General features: G+C 47.7%; 1 protein-coding gene across 1 annotated transcript; it reads left to right on the top strand.

Annotated features, from left to right (window-relative positions):
* The first annotated feature begins 5,408 nt into the window (after positions 1-5,408).
* Positions 5,409-17,530, top strand: LOC120921765 (oocyte zinc finger protein XlCOF29-like). Its single transcript, XM_040334283.1, has 3 exons — positions 5,409-5,602; positions 13,793-13,966; positions 17,498-17,530. The coding sequence occupies exons 1-3, from the start codon at positions 5,438-5,440 to the stop codon at positions 17,498-17,500; spliced, it is 342 nt and encodes a 113-aa protein (XP_040190217.1). The 5' UTR covers positions 5,409-5,437; the 3' UTR covers positions 17,501-17,530.
* The last annotated feature ends 1,871 nt before the right edge of the window (positions 17,531-19,401 follow it).

The following is a 19,401-nucleotide window of genomic DNA, read 5'->3' as shown; positions in this document are numbered from 1 at the left end:
CCTCCCTCTTCCTCCTTCTTCTGTTCCTCTCCCCTCCCCCCTCCCTTCCTATTCACCCTCCTTTACTAAGATCCCTCCCTCTTCCTCCTTCTTCTGTTCCCCTCCCCTCCCCCTCCCTTCCTATTCGCCCTCCTTTACTAAGATCCCTCCCTCTTCCTGCTTCTTCTGTTCCCCTCCCCTCCCTTCCTATTCACCCTCCTTTACTAAGATCCCTCCCTCTTCCTCCTTCTTCTGTTCCCCTCCCCCTCCCTTCCTATTCACCCTCCTTTACTAAGATCCCTCCCTCTTCCTCCTTCTTCTGTTCCTCTCCCCTCCCCCTCCCTTCCTATTCACCCTCCTTTACTAAGATCCCTCCCTCTTCCTCCTTATTCTGTTCCTCTCCCCTCCCCCTCCCTTCCTTTTCACCCTCCTTTACTAAGATCCCTCCCTCTTCCTCCTTCTTCTGTTCCTCTCCCCTCCCCCTCCCTTCCTATTCACCCTCCTTTACTAAGATCCCTCCCTCTTCCTCCTTCTTCTGTTCCTCTCCCCTCCCCCTCCATTCCTATTCACCCTCCTTTACTAAGATCCCTCCCTCTTCCGTTCCTCTCCCCTCCCCCCATGCTCCCATTTTTTCCTAGTGATCCACCAACACCAACTTGGTCCTTATGGGCAAGAAATGAATGGTGTGACTGGAATGAGGTTCCTTCAATCTGAAGTTCCATGACAGTGAGTGGACTTTTATATCTTTCTATGGTCATCTGATTTATGGTCTCCTAGTAATATGGAGACATCCAAGCCATGTATAGATGGTCTCGGTGGTCCGTGGAGAAATCCTTATATATGGACATTTGTGTATTATTAACCACCTCAGTACCCGACACTTTCACCCCCTTCCTGCCCAGGCCAATTTTCAGATTTCAGCGCTGCCACACTTTGAATGACAATTACTCAGTCATACAACACTGCACCCAAATGACATTTTTATCATTTTTTGTGACCGTCGGCCCGGCCCAGTTGACTTTCTGCCTTGGTTTTCTTTATGGCTACTCCCTGCCTCAGTCCCGGGGGAGACCACTCATGCCAGACCACCGTTCAATCCCACCCTTGGAGCTGACCTTATTCTTTGGGCTACTTTGTAAGTAGGAAAGGAATTGTCCTTTTTTTCATCTCTAGGATAGAATGCATAGCTAGCTACTAAATGTATCCATTATTCCATTACTTTATAGTTTAACCCATGCAGCCAACTCCTGACGAGTGGCAAAAGGCCATGAAACGCGTTGAGTGTTCATCCAGGGATGCCAAGCCACGCTAGCTCCAATAATTCTAACCAATCGTGTTTTCTATCGGTATTTATTATGTGAATTATATATATATTATATTTCTTCTATGTTTTATCTGTATTTATTTGTTCTTTGCTATGAAATGTAACGTCTGTCACAAATCATGTTTAGTGATCTGTATTAATAAATGAATTATTTATATCAACTTATGTTGTTTTTTTCTGATTGTATTTTTACATCATAAATGCGTTCTTATATTATATTATTGAATGATGTTTCCTAATATCACTATCATGAAGCCCCCCCAGGGGATTGTGACATTCAAGTTATTTACATTCCATACACATTATCAGATACACCCACATGCCTCCATCAAAGTCCCAATCTACCTCTCCCTTCCTTCTTACATATATATGCCGGGATGGAGGCATGCCGGGGTGTAGCTCTAGGTATAGACAGCTCATACCCATTTTCTATCCGTTTTATTAGCTATACATTTGTTGTGACCATGTGTTCTGTGTCTTTAAGACTTTTCTATATGTAATACAAATATCTTTGTTAAACAATTGGTTATATAAGAACTGTATATATTTTTTCTTACTTTTTTTGTGTTATATTTGAACTTCTGTGGTAGCTCTGTAAGGTATTTTACAGGCGTGGTTACTATGAGACATTTCTTGGGGCTGCAGTTCCTCTCATCTCCACAAGGTGGTGATCTCACTCATACCCAGACATGAAGATTCTATGGAATGCAGACAGGAAGTGATGTCATTACAGACAGGAAGTAATCTGGAATAAAGACAAGACGTTCCATGAGGCAGGAAAGAGGAGACATTGCTGGAAGTAACAGCAGAGGAGGTAATAAGATCTTATTTCCTATTTACACCCACAGAGGTCACCTCCCCCGATCACTTCCAGCAGCCCCCAGTGAGGGGCTTCGTTCTCTGTGACCCCAAACATGGCACAATGCAGCCACTGAGATTCCCAAGTGATGACAAAGGCTGAGGTGAGGGGCATGAATGGGGGGAGGGGGTCTGAACCGGGGTGCCAGTCAGAGGGGGTTATGGGCGGGGTTAGGGTTGCCACTTTTTCTTTATGCCAAACCCGAACGATTTAGAGGCGCACAGTATATATATTTTTTAGTATACACTATAGGATTGTAACAGACCTGGGACACCTTTGGGAACTCCAAAGAGAATAGTAATGTGGCGCACATAGTGCCCCCTCACCCTCCTGTCACGTTCTGTTCTGAGTCACATTCCTGTCTGAATATTGTGTCCGGGTTTCAGGTGGACTGAAACCTGGACACATGATTTAAAACCCGTACTATCCGGGTGAATCCTGGACAGTTGGCAACCCTAGCAGGGGTGGCAGAGGTATGAGATGAGGAGGATGGATAGGAATAGGTGTGACAGATGAAGGGAGAATAATATGGGCATCCCTGGAAGGGGCACATAGGTGTTGGGGGAGATGGGGGCAGAAGGCTGGGCAGAAACTCCAGAGAGCAGCTGGCAGTAGGAGAGGAGTTTGAGATGTGCAGAGAGTTGATCCTGCCCCCCCACACATCTCAAGGGCCACACACACACCGAGGACCCCCACCCCACATACAGGCACTCATCAGGCCCTGGGAGCTGCAGCTGGCATCAGTGGCGGGTCCCTCAGAGCCGGCACAGGGCACAGCCCAGTATGGAGAACTTTGATCTGGTGTCTGGGGGAGGAGGAGTGGGGAGAGGAGTTGGCTGATGTTGGGGGGCACTGTGCCCATGTTGGGAGCAGACCAGACACAGCAAGGGGGCTCTGCAAAGGCTGAATGTGCTGCACACTCTGTTCTCAGCCATCCTTATTGGCGATCACCAGGGGAGCCTCCCCTGATCCTGGGACCCTTTACTCCAACAGCAAGACCCTTCCCTGCTGTCTTAGTCCTCCCTGCATTGGCGGAATGCCAGGGTCGCAGGTGTGACCTTTGTGACTGTAATAGTTCTGCCACTGGTTCTGAGTAAACTAGAGGAGCTGAGGGGTCTCTGAGGTGGTAGTGGGACTAAAGGACTCTGGGAGCCTCAGAGTTTACTTCATCTGAAGGGCTCTGGGACCCCTGAGGAGGAAGTGTAGATGAAGGACTTTGGGGGCCTCCTAGGAAGTAATAGGACTGAACAACTCTGAGAGGTTAGTGGGGTTGAAGAGCTGTAGGGGCTCTGAGGGGGTAGTCAGGCTGCAAGTCTCTGGGGTAAGAGGGGGCTTCTGGGCTCATAGGGGCTCTTGGTCTCTGATGGTCCTCCCACCCCACCTGCACTTACTTTTCTGACCTTCTTAAAGAACTCCTGCCAGAAAATGAAGGAAGCCTTCATCTCACCATCTCACTGGTCAAGGAAAATCTTCCAGAAGACAAAATAGACCAAGAGAACAAACCCCCTCCCCCTGTTGTCCTCCTCCTACACACACTGAGTTTATATTGAAAAGGACAGAACAGACTCCTCCCCCACAGTTCTGTACTCCACCAGCTGCATCCTCTGCATCCTCCTATCCAATCCAATCCCTTCTCTTACTGCAGAGAGTGACATCACTCCTGTCAGTCAGCAGGCTGCCGGAGATTAGAACCTTGTAGCCGGAGTTCTGGCAAATTATCCTGATTTTCCGGCAACTCCGGCCAAAAGTCAGCAAGTTCCTCTTCCTGGACATCATGATGACCTGACACTGACCTCACAGCACTGTCTCAAGTCAAAGGAAGGGTCGTATTTATGATTCCATGTCTGCAGATCTAAAACTAATCAAAACCCATTCAGAAAACATACAAACCCAACAGAGAAAAGGGAATTTCTGGTCTGGCAGGACAAGAGGATCCCAGGAGCTCAAAAAAATAAATAAATCAAATGCTAAACAGTCCAAACTAAATGTGTTCGTGTGGGGTAGTAGTTCTTAAATGTCCAGCAACCCTCCTATTATCCCCCCCCCCCACATCCTATTATTGTGTGACCAATACCATCCAGATTCTTACTTTCATTTCCCAAAGTTATCTGTCTACAAGGAGACCTGTATAGATCAAATGAGGGGACCAATGAGGATGGAGGAGGACCGGAGTCACTTGACTGAGAAGATACTAAACCTCACCCTGGAGATCATCTACCTGCTGACCGGAGAGGTGAGGGGGATTCTGGGAGGTCACATGACATCACTCTTGTCTCTATTAATAAAACACAGACCTGACCGGAGAGGTGAGGAGGATTCTGGGAGGTCACATGACATCACTCTTATCTCTATTAATAAAACAGACCTGACCAGAGAGGTGAGGAGGATTCTGGGAGGTCACATGACATCACTCTCATTTCTATTAATAAAACACAGACCTGACCGGAGAGGTGAGGAGGATTCTGGGAGGTCACATGACATCACTCTTATCTCTAATAATAATACACAGACCTGACCAGAGAGGTGAGGAGGATTCTGGGAGGTCACATGACATCACTCTCATTTCTATTAATAAAACACAGACCTGACCGGAGAGGTGAGGGGGATTCTGGGAGGTCACATCACATCACTCTTATCTCTATTAATAAAACACAGACCTGACCGGAGAGGTGAGGGGGATTCTGGGAGGTCACATGACATTACTCTTATCTCTATTAATAAAACACAGACCTGACCGGAGAGGTGAGGAGGATTCTGCGAGGTCACATGACATCACTCTTATCTCTATTAATAATACACAGACCTGACCGGAGAGGTGAGGAGGATTCTGGGAGGTCACATGACATCACTCTTATCTCTATTAATAATACAGACCTGACCGGAGAGGTGAGGAGGATTCTGGGAGGTCACATGACATCACTCTTATCTCTATTAATAATACACAGACCTGACCTGAGAGGTGAGGAGGATTCTGGGATTCTAACATGATATTCCTATTGGTTCCTCAATACAGAGATTTCCTCTTGTGAAGTCAGGTGATCACATGACCATCACAGAGCCTCCATGTGACTCCCTAAAACCCGAGAGACACAACATGGAGAAGATTCTAGAAGTCACCAAGAAGATGATGGAGCTGCTGACAGGAGAGGTGAGGAGGATTCTGGGAATTTTGGGACATTATCCAGTAACAGACAAGGGGTGTGTCTGGATGGTGACTGTATCTTTGTGTGTGTCAGGTTCCTATAAGGTGTCAGGATGTCACTGTCTATTTCTCCATGGAGGAGTGGGAGTATTTAGAAGAACACAAGGATCTCTACAAGGACCTCATGAGGGACAATCAGCAGAATTTGAGTTTTGTGAAGAATGTAAGGAAGGAATTTCCCCGGAATGAGAAGATATTGAACCTCACCCTGGAGATCCTCAGCCTGCTGACTGGAGAGGTGAGTGTAATGAAGGGTTAAATCTGACTCCGCTGTACACTGGGATGTATTCAGAGTCACTTTAAGTCTTCTGATGTTCTGATAATCAATAACGACATCCACACAAGTACTATGAATACATGAAGAGTACTCTATGACATTTGGTTATAGCACAAGATGGCGGCATTGGGTATAGGAGAGAACAATTCCAGGTTTAGTCCAATCAGTGAGACCGATGATTACCAGCATGCCACGCCCACTGACCACTAAATCCATGGGTAACATTTCCTGGTGGGTCAGTGAGCCTTACTAGTAAAAGATTAGTGACTCTATTATATGACTTCTAGAAGGATCTATAAATCTGACCACATTGTAATCATATCATTGGATGGAGATGTCTGTCCTTTGCTGAATCGGGAACATTGTGACCAATCCCTGGAGAATAAATATAGAGCTGACCATAGAGATGAGGGATTATGGGAGAGAAGAGCCATCTTATAGAGGAGCTCCAGTCTCCTTCAGAACAAAATAAGTCAGAAGCTACAAATACTGTAGCTGTTGACCTTTAATATTAGGACTAGGGATGAGCTTCATGTTCGATCATCGTATGTTCGACAATTCGTCAAAATACGAACGTTATGGTCTGTTCGCGCCAAATTCGAGTGGCGTGTTACGGCCCATAATTCACTGCGGCAGTGCATTGCTGGCTGATGATTGGCCAAGCATGCACTATGACCCGCATGCTTGGCCAATCACAGCTTGCAAAAAACGGAGAGCCATAATTGGCCAAAGCCAGGATGGCTTTTGCCAATTATGGCTCAGGGGGTTTAGTACACGCCCCACACTATAAAAGGCCGCCTGCAAGTCGGCCTTGTGTAGTGTGTTGTGGTGGTTAAGAGAAGACAGAGAGAGAGTGTCATTTGTTGCAGGTAGATAGAGCAGGCAGGCTGGTCAGTTAAAGTTACAGTGTGTAGAGGATATATGCATCCCAGTTGTTGTAAATATATTTATACACTGTATTGAGTTTAGCTAGATCCGCTCTTCCTAATTAACTGACAGGCAGGCAGGTGATTGTGCTAGCTGCAGTATTCTCACATGGTGTACTGTCTGTGTCCTCTGCAGTGTGCTCCTAAAGCTACGTGGTGTGTGTACTGTCTGTGTTCTCTGCACATTGTGCACCTAACGTAAAGCTGGTGTTTCTCATATTTACTCCTAGAGGCAGGGATCTGCTCATATTAATACAACAGGCAGAGGATATTGCTGCAAGTACTTTCACGTGGTGTACTGTCTGTCTCCTCTGCAGGCCATTAGTATGTCTGGAAGGACAACAAGGAGAGGCAGAGAGTCACGAGCTGATAAAAGAGGGCAAGCGGGCTATGCGTCTAGAGGCAACAGTGCTGGTCGTGGACACGGTGCATCCTCATCAGCACGTGGCCGTGGGATACGCTCGTCCTTTTTTTCGGTAGCTGGCCGCGTTGAGCTGCAACATGCCAAAGACTTGGTAGAGTGAATGCCCAAGCCGTCCTCATCCTCTCTCACCCAGGCTCAGGGTACTTTGTCTGGAAAAGCAGCTGCCAATGCGGCCTCCTCCATCTGCTCAATGGCATCAGTCACTCCTTCCCTAGCCCCACCATGTCCTCCTGAGAAGTCCCCCGAACTGTTTGACCACAGTGTTGGGTACATGCTGCAGGAGGATGCGTAGCATTTTGAAGGCTCCGATGATGGTACACAGCTAGAGGAAGGCAGTAACGTGAGCCCAGAGAGGGGGGTGCCGAAGAAGGACAGCAATCTGGCAGTCATGTTCCCCCAGCTGCAGCATACTGCCAGGTTTTCTACAGTGATGAGGAGGGAGGGGATGATGAGGTCACTAACTACGTGGGTGCCTGATAGGAGAGAGGAGGAGGAGGCACATCTCCAATGAGGCAGAATGCCCTCCAGGGGCCAGCGTAAGGGCAGCACACTGACTGCATCACAACGCAGAGCTCTGCATGTGCTATTCCAAAAGTTCTTTGGTGTGGGCCTTTTTTGAGATCGCACCACTATTTGCAACATATGTCTCAAGCGTATCTCGCGTGGCCAAAACATCACCCGCTTGGGCACCACATGCTTGACCAGACATATGTCAACCTGCCATGCAGTTCATTGGCAAGCGTACCTCAAAGACCCACACCAAAGAACAAAGCGGACCTCTCCTTGCTCCTCATCAGCTGGGATCTCCAACCTCACTATACCCTCCGTCCTCTCTGAAGCCTGCACTGATAGGACTGAAGACGGGCAATCTACTATCGGTACACTGATGGCAGATTGTACCAGGTAAATTTCCCTGCTCCAGCTGCTGCAGCGCCAAAAGAAGTTCTCTCCCAGCCATCCACATGCCCAGCGGTTGAATGCTAGCTTAGCTAAATTGCTAGCACTTCAACTGCTGCCTTTTCAGTTGGTAGATTCTGCCCCCTTCTGTGAGTTTGTGGAATGTGTGGTACCTCAGTGGCAAGTTCCCAAACGCCACTTTTTCTCATGAAAGGCGATTCCGGCTCTCTACCGGCATGTGGAAGGCAATGTCCATGCCTCGCTGGACAGGGCGGTCAGTGGTAAGGTGCATATTACCGCTGACTCATGGTCCAGCAGGCATGGACGGGAACGTTACCTATCTTTCACTGCACATTGGGTGACTGCTGGCAGCTGGGAAGGACGCACGACAAGGTACAGTAGTGTTGGAAGATGTTCCGCCACCACGCCTCCCAAAATGCTACTACTGGTTGTGACACACCTCTCTCCTCCACCCCCTCCTCTTCTTCCTCTGTGGCCTCTTCCTGTGCTGATGTGTCCTCGGGACCAGCGGTGCTCCGTAGGCATTAAAGGGGCTATGCAGGTACGCAGGCAAAGAGATGCCATGCAGTGCTCGAGCTGGTGTGCTTGGGGGACAGGAGCCACACTGGGCCAGAGGTTCTGTCAGCTCTGCAAGGGCAGGCTCAGAGGTGGTTGACGCCAAGCAACCTTAAGCCAGGAATGGTGGCTTGCGACAATGGCACCAACCTCCTCTCCGCCCTGCGACAGTGACAACTGACCCATGTGTCCTGTTTTGCTCATGTCCTTAACTTGGTGGTGCAGCAGTTCTTGGGCAGGTAGCCGGGCTTATAGGATGTCCTGAAGCAGGCCAGGAAAGTCTGTGTGCATTTCCGACGGTCATATAATGCCACTGCTAGGCTGGCAGACCTCCAAAAGGAATATAACCTGCCCAAGAACCGCCTAATCTGTGACATGCCCACCAGGTGGAACTCTACGTTGGCCATGCTGCAGCGGCTGCACACGCAGCAGAGGGCCATCAATGAGTATCTGCCAATATGGCAGCAGGTCAGGGGAGCTGTTTTCCCCCCCCCCATGCCAGTGGGCCATGATCAGGGATGCATGCACTGTCCTGTTACAATTTGAGGAGGCCACAAGGATGGTGCATGCATCAGTGACACCGTCCCTCTTATTCACATGTTGGAGCACACGCTGCATAGAATAATAAACAGGGCCCTTGAGGGAGAAAGAGGAGGACTTCCTTACCTTTTAAGGCCCCCTTTATCCAGACAGTGTTCCTGCTTGCCCACCTATCACACAGGAGGAGGATTGTGTCAGCATGGAGGTGGAGCCTAGCACTCAGCATCATCAGCAGTCTTCAAGGGGTTAATTACAGTCCCAAGAAACCCATGGACTTGTACGTGGCTGTGGATCATGTCGTCCTCAGTGACCCAGAGGACTCCGCACCGAATGCCTCAGCAAACCTACGTTGTATGGCCTCCCTGATCCTGCAATGCAGAAAGGTCTGTGCAATGCAGAAAGGTCTGTGCAATGCATTCCCAGAGACTGGGAGGTTACAAAATCCTGGTCCTGGACAACGTGTTGCTGAGGCTTCGGTCATTTACAGAAGGAGCGGTGGAGAAGGTGGCCGTCTGACCGATGCTTTCAGACAATTTTTTTAGTCCGCAGCCCCAAGGCATGACCAGTTCCAGCAACCATCGCCAGCGTCTGTTTTACATGGTGCAGGAATACCTAGGGGAAAGATCAGACTTGGACACCTTTCCCACCGAAAATCCTCTGGCTTACTGGGTCTTGAGGATGGATCACTGGCCAATTTAGCTACTGGCTTGTCCTGCATCCAGCGTTCTTTCAGAACGCACATTCAGTGCTGCTGGGGGCTTTGTAACCGATCACAGGGTGCGCCTCTCCACCGACTTGGTCGATCGACTGACCTTCATAAAAATGAATCAGGCTCGGATCACCACCAGCTACCAAGCACCTGATGCTGATGTAACTGAATATTTTTTTTTTTTAAATGTCAGATCCCTTCAAGACTGCCTATGCTGATGCTGAGTGACTATCCTTTTCCTCCTCAATGATCATGCTGATAGCTTGTAAGAACATTTTTGGTTCTGGGCACCACCAGTGGCTAAGGCCCAATTTTTCTGCCCCTGTTTAACAGGGGCGTGTAATTAAAATTTTTGATGCAATACTTTGCAGCAGGCTCATTCCTGCGCTCCAACTAGAGTATCTGTGAGGGGTTGCAGTGTTGTAGCACCAGCACCACCACCAACAAAGGCCCAATTTTTCTGCCCCTGTTCAACAGGGGCATGTAATTACAATTCTTGATCTAACATTTCACAGCAGGGCCCATTCCTGTGCCCACTTAGGCCCTGTACACACGAGAGGATATCCGTTGGAAACGGTCCGCCGGACTGTTTCCAGCGGACATTTCTGCTCCCCATTTTGATCTGATGGGCTGTACACACCATCAGATCAAAATCCCAGCGGAAAACATACGCGGTGACGTGGCCGCGCCGTCGCCGCGACGATGACGCGGCAACATGCGCGACCCTGGAAGGTAAATACTTCTACGCATGCGTCGAATCACTTTGACGCATGCGAGGGATGGGGATCGCTTGGACTGATCCGGTGAGTCTGTACAGACGACCGGATAAGTCCGACGGACAGGTTTCCAGCGGATAGATTTCTTAGCATGCTAAGAAATTTTTATCCGCTTGAAAACCGTCGGTTGGAGAAATGTCCGCCGAAAAATGTCCGCTAGGCCGTACACAAGACTGGATTTGTCTGCTGGAACTGATCCACGGATAAATCCCAACGGACAGATCCGGTCGTGTGTACGGGGCCTAAGACTAACTGTGAGGGCTTACAAACTTGTGGCACCAGCACCACCACCACCAACAAAGGCACAATTTTTCTGCCCCTATTTAACAGGGGTGTGTAATTACAATTTTTGATGCAATACTTTGCAGCGGGCTCATTCCTGCGCTCCAACTAGAGTAACTGTGAGGACTAACAGTGTTGTGGCATCAGCGCCAGCACCAAAGGCCCAATTTTTCTGCCCCTGTTTAACAGAGGCGTGTAATTATAATTCTTGATATAATAGTTCACACAGCAGGGCGTTCCAGCACCCACCAAGACTAACTGTGTAGGGCTTACAGTGTTGTGGCATCACCAACACCTATGGCCCAAATTTCTGCAGAGTATATACGCCAGGCCCCTACTTTCAAACACCCAACTTACAAACTACTCCTACTTGCAAACAGAAGGAGACAACAGGAAGTGAGTGGAAATCTACCTCTAGGAAGGGAAATTCTCCTGTAAGAGGTGTCTCCTGTCCACTGATGCTTTATCACCAATCCTTGTAACAAGTGAAATATTTGCGCTGTAAAGTGTTATACAAATTAATGTGTGTGTGTGTGCATATAACCACATACATATACAAGTACAAAAAATGGGTGGGGAAAGTCCAAAAAAGGGAAGTGACACTAATATACCAGTAAACAATATTGTTGAATAGTCCTTAATCGAGGGCACAGTGCTGAAGAGGTCCAGGTACAACAAAATCCAACCATGTAGGGGTGCAGTTCATCAATACTTAATCCAATCAATAACGTTGTGAAGTGAAAAATGTTGAAAAACACAACAATAAAAATAAAATATAAAAATAGAAATAAATATAAAAATAAGGGTCAAAGTATTTCAGAAAAAAGATGCCTTGTATCCAAAAAGGGTGAAAGATAGAGAGTGAGCCGTAACCAAGATCTCATATATGCACCTCTAGTGATCCCAGCAGCTCACCTCTAATCTGGCAAGCTGGATTAAATCAGCCTGATCCTGATGGGTGTGGTCCGTTGTTGGATATCACATACGGGTCTCCATAAAGTGTATTACATGAAAAAGTAAAAAGGGTAGAAACCAAATGGTGTGATAACGTCACAGAGAGGGGTAGCAATGTCTTCTGATTTAAACCAGTGGAGATGCACTCACATGTAGGTGAAAAAACTGGGGCTCTTATCCACGAACGCCGAGCTCGTCAGTCCCTCCTTCCTCTCCCTTACTGATTCTCCAGGGTTAGGAGTCCCGTGTCCCCAATGGTTCACGAATCGGCTCTTGTTATGTATGAGGATCTCGGTAGTGTATGTGGGGTAAGAGAGAAGGACAAGCCTGATCGTGTGATATCATCAACAATAAACAAAAACCCCCCAGGAATGCCCAGGTGGTAATGCACTCACATGAACAATATAGCATAAAAGACTTTCCTCCACGAGTGCGGACTCGCAATAAATCTGTGCCTCCAACACTTCCCCTCTATCTGTGGCTCAGTCCGGACACTCAGATGTGGCAGTCATACATGGGGGGAAGTGGAATAGACAACCACAGCGTAGCCCAGTCAGACGTGAAAAGTTTATTTTAAAAACACTTAAAAACTCACATTTAAAATCGAAATTGCTGCATCAATCCGACGAGTGGCGAACTCGTATATCCAGTGGTCGGATGCTGGAGTGTGTCAAGCCCTCCAATCCCGACGCGTATCGTCAACGTGTGACTTCATCAGGGGATTGATCTTTTTAAAATAAACTTTTAAAAGACTTTGGTGGTGGCAGGGTATGACCCAAAAGATTATGCAGCACATTCATTCCGGATCGGGGCCGCTACGGAAGCCGTTCGGGCTGGGTTGAATGCAGACATGGTTAAGAGGATCGGGCGATGGGACTCGGATAGATGTAGGATCTACATTTGTCCACATTTACTGCATGAGTAGTTGGGAGTTCATTGGTTTTACAGGTTCTTTGTATTAAAAAAAAAAAAGAGGGGGGTCCTCTAGAAGTTTGATGTGTGTTCTGTTTGATGTTTTTTAGGTGGTGAGAGCAGACTGGTTTGGATCCTTGGCCACTCATATGTTTTTTGGGGGGTCAGATGGGCTGATGAACGGCCCAATGGGAGGCAGCTAGGTATCCCCTTACGAGAAGCTCAGGTCAGATGGATTGGGGTACTGGGCAAAAATGTGCGCGCCTGGACAGAGCACCCGATGTCTTGGTACTCCATGCGGGAGGTAATGACATGGGGGCCAGGTCTATGCACCAATTGATAAGGGACGTGAAGTACGATTTCCTTAGGCTACGCTCTTTCAGGGGATGCTTATTATTTGGTCCGACATGGTGGGCAGAACGGCTTGGAGGTGGGCTTGGTCGGTGGAGAAGGTTAATAAGGCTCGGGTAAAGGTTAACAAGGAGGTGGGGAGGCTCTTTATTCGCAACGGTGGTTTGGTGGTGCGCCACAGGGAGCTGGAGGTGGATACCTGGCGGTATCTGCGGAGGGATGGGGTTCACCTCAATGACGTGGGCATTGATCTGTGGGCTCTGGGATTGCAGGAGGGAATCCAGAGGGCACTGAGGGTTTGGAGGTGCTCGCAGGGATAAGGCTTTACCCTTGTGAGCTGTGGCGGTGTTGGGTCTATGGAAGACTGGAAGTTGGGGTAGGTAAAAGGTTGTACCCATAGGTGGTATGGGGGTTATTGGGTACCTTTCGGTTAACGAGGGTTAACCAGGAAGGGGTTAAAATGTTAGGTCACTGCGGACGGTTGTACTGCCTCTGAGTCGGTGTCTTGCGACTGAGGCCTAGGTAATAATTGTTTTTCCAAGGGGCCAAGTTGAGAGGGGTGGTCTTCTAGACCACCAAGTATTGGAAATATGTATAAAGTTATTTAAACGGTTATTTATGTTAAATTTTGAAATGGTTAAATAAAAAAGGCCGGAAGGCCAATTTTACTCCACAACATGGTCCCTTGTATCATTGGGGTTTGTGGGGTAAGGTATTAGAGGTTTGGGGTCATAGAGATAGTGGGTAATGTGTCGCTAGGATCGGTCCTTAACATGCCATGATATTTATCTTTGTATAACACAGAACTGTACAGTAATGATGAAGAAATCTACTGAGAATGAGACAAGAAGGAGAAGATCCCCGAGAATCCAGAATCGCATCACCATCCCCCCACCTCCATCCCCGATCCCTACAAGACTCAACACACAGAAGATTCTAGAAGTCACCAAGAAGATGATGGAGCTGCTGACAGGAGAGGTGAGGAGGATTCTGGGAATTCTGGGACATTATCCAGTAACAGACAAGGGGCGTGTCTGGATGGTGACTGTATCATTGTGTGTGTCAGGTTCCTATAAGGTGTCAGGATGTCACTGTCTATTTCTCCATGGAGGAGTGGGAGTATTTAGAAGGACACAAGGATCTCTACAAGGACGTCATGATGGACAATCAGCCGCCCCTCACATCACCGGGTAAGAGGAGACTTTATTGTAAAGGAGAGAGCAGTACGGAGGCTCCACCTAGATCCCCCATCATCTGATAAACACATAGAAACAATGTATTCAGTCTCAGGAGATGGGAGGCAGCGGTGTGGGATCTCTGCAACTTGTCTCATGTGAACATTTAAGTCACCACTGATTACTGAATACCAATATTATGAGTCCTGACCCTTACACTGTATAATTTATATTGTACATTACATACTCCTGACCCCTGAGAGAAAAGCCCATGGTGATTGTGCCCCTGGAGTGGCAGTCCAGGGGTGCCGTACTTGCACAAGTGTTTGAGAGGGCACTTCGAGTGTGGCACCTTGGTCACGTCACCACAACACACTTTTTTCACACCTGTCTCTAGGGCTGGGACCAGAGGAATTATTAAAACCTGGCCAGAGGGCCGGCCATCGTATTGCACGATAGTCATTTTCACTCTCCCTCATCTTCCTTCTCCCCCACTTTTTTTTTATTTAACCCCTGTGTGCGTCACTTTATTGTATTCTTTTGTTGGTTGTCTAAGGCCTCGTACACACGATCAGTCCAAACTGATGAAAACGGACTGAAGGTCCGTTTCATCGGTCCAAATTGATGGTGTGTAGGCAACATCAGTCAGTTATCCTTCGGTCAAAAAAAAATAGAACTTGTTTTAAAATTGAACTGATGGACTGATAAACGATAGGTCAAAACGATGGTTAGTATGCAAAAGCATTGGTTAAAAACCCGCGCATGCTCAGAATCAAGTCGACGCATGCTTGGAAGCATTGAACTTCGATTTTTTTTCAGCATGTCGTTGTGTTTTACGTCACTGTGTTGGACTCGATCATTTTTTTAACTGATGGTGTGTAGTCACATCAGACCATCAGTCAGCTTCATCGGTTAACCGATGAAACGGACCTTCAGTCCGTTTTCATCAGTTTGGACTGATCGTGTGTACAGGACCTTACACGTTTGTCACAGTGTGATTAGTAGGGTGTGGGTCCTCGGGCCTGCCCTGAACGTCTTGGGAGTGGGTGGACATGGCCTTCTGCTTCGGTGAAGTGAAGTACCCCAGTCCCCGTCTGGAGCCTAACGCCCCGGGGGATCAGGGTAAGGTCCTTTCTAGTGGAGGACAGTGTAAACACCCGTTGCACGTTTGTGTCACTCTTTATGTGTGTGCACTTTTTTTGACACCGGGTGGAGTTTTTGGCTGTGTTTCACACGCCATGGGCTTTTCAAAAAAATACATTTAAAAAATGATATACTCCTGACCCCTGCACTATATACTCTATAGTGTACATTACATCATTCTGATACTATATAGTCCTATCTGTTGTATCTTATACAATATGTTGTACATTACATAGTCCTGACTTCTGCTCTCCCCCCTCCACCCACTGCTATATATACACATAATATGTATTCTCTTTTGTTACACCCATTTTCTACCAGCTGGACATTTTGGGCCAGATTCACAGAGCAGATACGACGGCGTATCTCCTGATACGCTGTCGTATCTGTTGTTCTATCTATGCGACTGATTCATAGAATCAGTTACGCATAGATAGCCATAAGATCCGACAGGTGTAATTGTTTTACACTGTCGGATCTTAAGATGCAATACCGCGGCCGCCGCTGGGGGGAGTTTGCATCGTAAACCAGCGTTTGGTATGCAAATTAGGAGTTACAGCGATCCACAACGGCTTTTCGCGTTTGCTACGTCGCCGCTAGTCTAGTTTCCCGTCGCAAAGTTAGTCGTTTTTTTTGGTGCCCTAACTTTAGTCAGCAAACGTATTGCTGTCTAAAGTATGGCCGTCGTTCCCGCGTCGAAATTTAAAAATGAACGTCGTTTGCGTAAGCCGCCTGGGAATACGGAATTACGCTACGTGCGTCGCCGTTCGAAAAAATGACGTCACGGCGCGCAAAGCACGACGGGAGTTCGAAAACGGAGCATGTGCGGTAGGTCCGGCGCGGGAGCGCGCCTAATTTAAATGGCACACGCCCATTTGAGTTGGCCCGCCTTGCGCCGGAGGCCGCCGGCGTAGGTTTTCATCGCAAGTGCTTGGTGAATCAGGCACTTGCGATGAAAAATTGCGGCGGTGTAACGTATCTACGATAAATTACGCCGACGCTCTTCTACGTGAATCTGGCCCTTTAGGCCCCGTACACACCAGAGGATATCCGCTGGAAACGGTCCGCCGGACCGTTTCCAGCGGATAAATCCTCTGGCGGATTTGGATCTGATGGCTGTACTCACCATCGGATCAAAATCCCTGCGGAATACAACCGTGGTGATGTGTACTTCCACGCATGCGTCGAATCATTACGACGCATGCGAGGGAGGGGAGCTGACGGATTGATCCGGTGAGTCTGTACAGACGACCGGATCATTCCGCTGGACACGATTCAAGCGGATAGATTTCTTAGCATGCTAAGAAATTTCTATCCGCTTAAAATCGATCGGCCGGACAAATCTCCGCGGATAAATATCCGCTAGACCGTACAGACGACCGGATTTGTCCGCTGGAACTGATCCTTGGATCAATCCCAGCGGATAGATCCAGTCGTGTGTACGAGGCCTTATATCTGATGATTTGATTGGAGCACAGACTTTTACATGGTGATAATAATGTGATCACATTCTAAAATTTTGGAACCTTAAACAGAAAGTCATAATGGGGAAGGAGTCAATAACCCAATGATGGAGGTCTTCAGGATCAGTCCAGTCTACATCTTGGTTTTTCTCCCCCCATCCTCACTCTCTGACCTCTGGTGGGGCTCAGATTTGTCCGGCCGATCGATTTCAAGCGGATAGAAATTTCTTAGCATGCTAAGAAATCTATCCGCTTGAATCGTGTCCAGCGGAATGATCCGGTCGTCTGTACAGACTCACCGGATCAATCCGTCCGCTCCCCTCCCTCGCATGCGTCGTAATGATTCGACGCATGCGTGGAAGTACACGTCACCACGGTTGTATTCCGCAGGGATTTTGATGACTAAATCATGGACTAAATAAGGAAGTGCAGGACTTCTTGTGTTGGGAAGATGACAATGAGTGATAGAAGGGGTGGGGACACTCGTCCTATAATCCCCTCATCACTGTCACTCCTATAAAAGACAGTTCTCGTTGTTTCCTCACTCTCTGACTAAGATCCATGAATAAAGAAATTAACTGGTAGGAGATAAGAGGACCCATTTACTAGTTACCTTGAGGGGGAATTGTAAGATCCTCAGAGACAAAGCTGCCTGATGTGGGCGGAGTCCTGGTTTAGGGGAACCAATCAGCTCATGTCTAGTAATAATCTTTGTATTTCTATTTTAGTAGATGGACGGGAGATGAGGAAAACCTCAGAGGATTGTCTCACTTTGTCTCCAGACTGTAAAGTAGAAGATGAGGACATCACACAATATAGTCCAGGAAAAAACCCGACTACCTCAAATGTCCATCCGGCGCCACACAGTGTAGATGGACCATCGTATTCCTCTTATCCTGAGGAACCTCAGACTGTGCGGGACGGTGCCGGACCATCGTATTCCTCTTATCCTGAGGAACCTCAGACTGTGCGGGACGGTGCCGGACCATCGTATTCCTCTTATCCTGAGGAACCTCAGACTGTGCGGGACGGTGCCGGACCATCGTATTCCTCTTATCCTGAGGAACCTCAGACTGTGCGGGACGGTGCCGGACCATCGTATTCCTCTTATCCTGAGGAACTTCAGACTGTGCGGGACGGTGCCGGACCATCGTATTCCTCATATCCTGAGGAACCTCAGACTGTGCGGGACAGTGCCGTCCTTCCAACAGAGAAGGGCTTTTCCTGTACCGAGTGCGGGAAGTGTTTTCCTTCTAAATCCAATCTTAAAATTCATAAAATGTCTCACATAGGGGAGAAGCCGCATTCCTGTCCTGAGTGCGGGAAATGTTTCTCAAGGAAGTCCCATCTTTGCAGACATCAGAGATCTCACACAGGGGAGAAGCCACATTCCTGTCCTGAGTGCGGGAAATGTTTCTCAAGGAAGTCCCATCTTTACAGACATCAGAGATCTCACACAGGGCAGAATCCATATTCCTGTCTTGAGTGCGGGAAATGTTTTTCACAGAAGTCCTATCTTTCCACGCATCAGAGATCTCACACGGGGGAGAAGCCGTATTCCTGTCCTGAATGTGGGAAATGTTTTTCACAGAAGTCCTATCTTTCCATACATCAGAGATCTCACACAGGGGAAAAGCCATATTTCTGTCCTGAGTGTGGTAAATGTTTTTCATTGAAGGCTAGTCTTTCCACACATCAGAGATCTCACACGGGGGAGAAGCCACATTCCTGTCCTGAGTGCGGGAAATGTTTTTCAGAAAAGTCCCATCTTTACACACATGAGAGATCTCACACGGGGCAGAAGCCGTATTCCTGTCCTGAGTGCGGGAAATGTTTTTCACAGAAGGTTAGTCTTTCCACACATCAGAGATCTCACACAGGGGAGAAGCCGTATTCCTGTCCTGAGTGTGAGAAATGTTTTTCAGATAGGTCCACTCTTTACACACATGAGAGATCTCACACGGGGGAGAAGCCGCATTCCTGTCCTGAGTGCGGGAAATGTTTCTCAAAGAAGTCCAATCTTTACACACATCAGAGATCTCACACGGGGGAAAAGCCGCATTCCTGTCCTGAGTGCGGGAAATGTTTCTCACGGAAGTCCCATCTTTATAGACATCAAATATCTCACACGGGGGAGAAGCCGTATTCCTGTCCTGAGTGAGGGAATTGTTCCTCACTGAAGTCCTGTCTTCCTGTACATCAGGCATCCCACACAACCCTCGAGGTGTATTAGTGAGTGTGGGAAATGTCTTGTATATGAATGTTGCTGGACATCACAGCTCTCATGTGGGGAAGAAGCACACCCTGATATACACCTCAGATATACTCCATGGCTGATCTTTTTTTTTTTTTTTTTTTTTTAATTCAATAGATTTTTATTGATCATTTTAAAGTTATACAGTAGTAGATAATAAGACAGTGTGGTACATTATACATGAGGTGAAATAGTATACATTTGCGAGTACATAGATAAAGTGCCAGGTAGATAAAATGAACACAGCAAACATTCGCACATATATGATAGAAAAACTCCTAGACAATTGTAGAGTCAATAAAAAATTGCAACAACAACAGTAAATTGGAGGACTCAATCCTCCTGAACACCCCCGAGGGGACTCGTAGTGTCCGGGAG

The sequence above is a fragment of the Rana temporaria genome (genome assembly GCF_905171775.1).
Source record: "Rana temporaria chromosome 4 unlocalized genomic scaffold, aRanTem1.1 chr4i, whole genome shotgun sequence".
NCBI classification, from domain to species: Eukaryota; Metazoa; Chordata; class Amphibia; order Anura; family Ranidae; genus Rana; species Rana temporaria.
The sequence above is the reverse complement of the archived record's forward strand: the minus strand, read 5'-3'. Positions and strand labels throughout refer to the sequence as shown.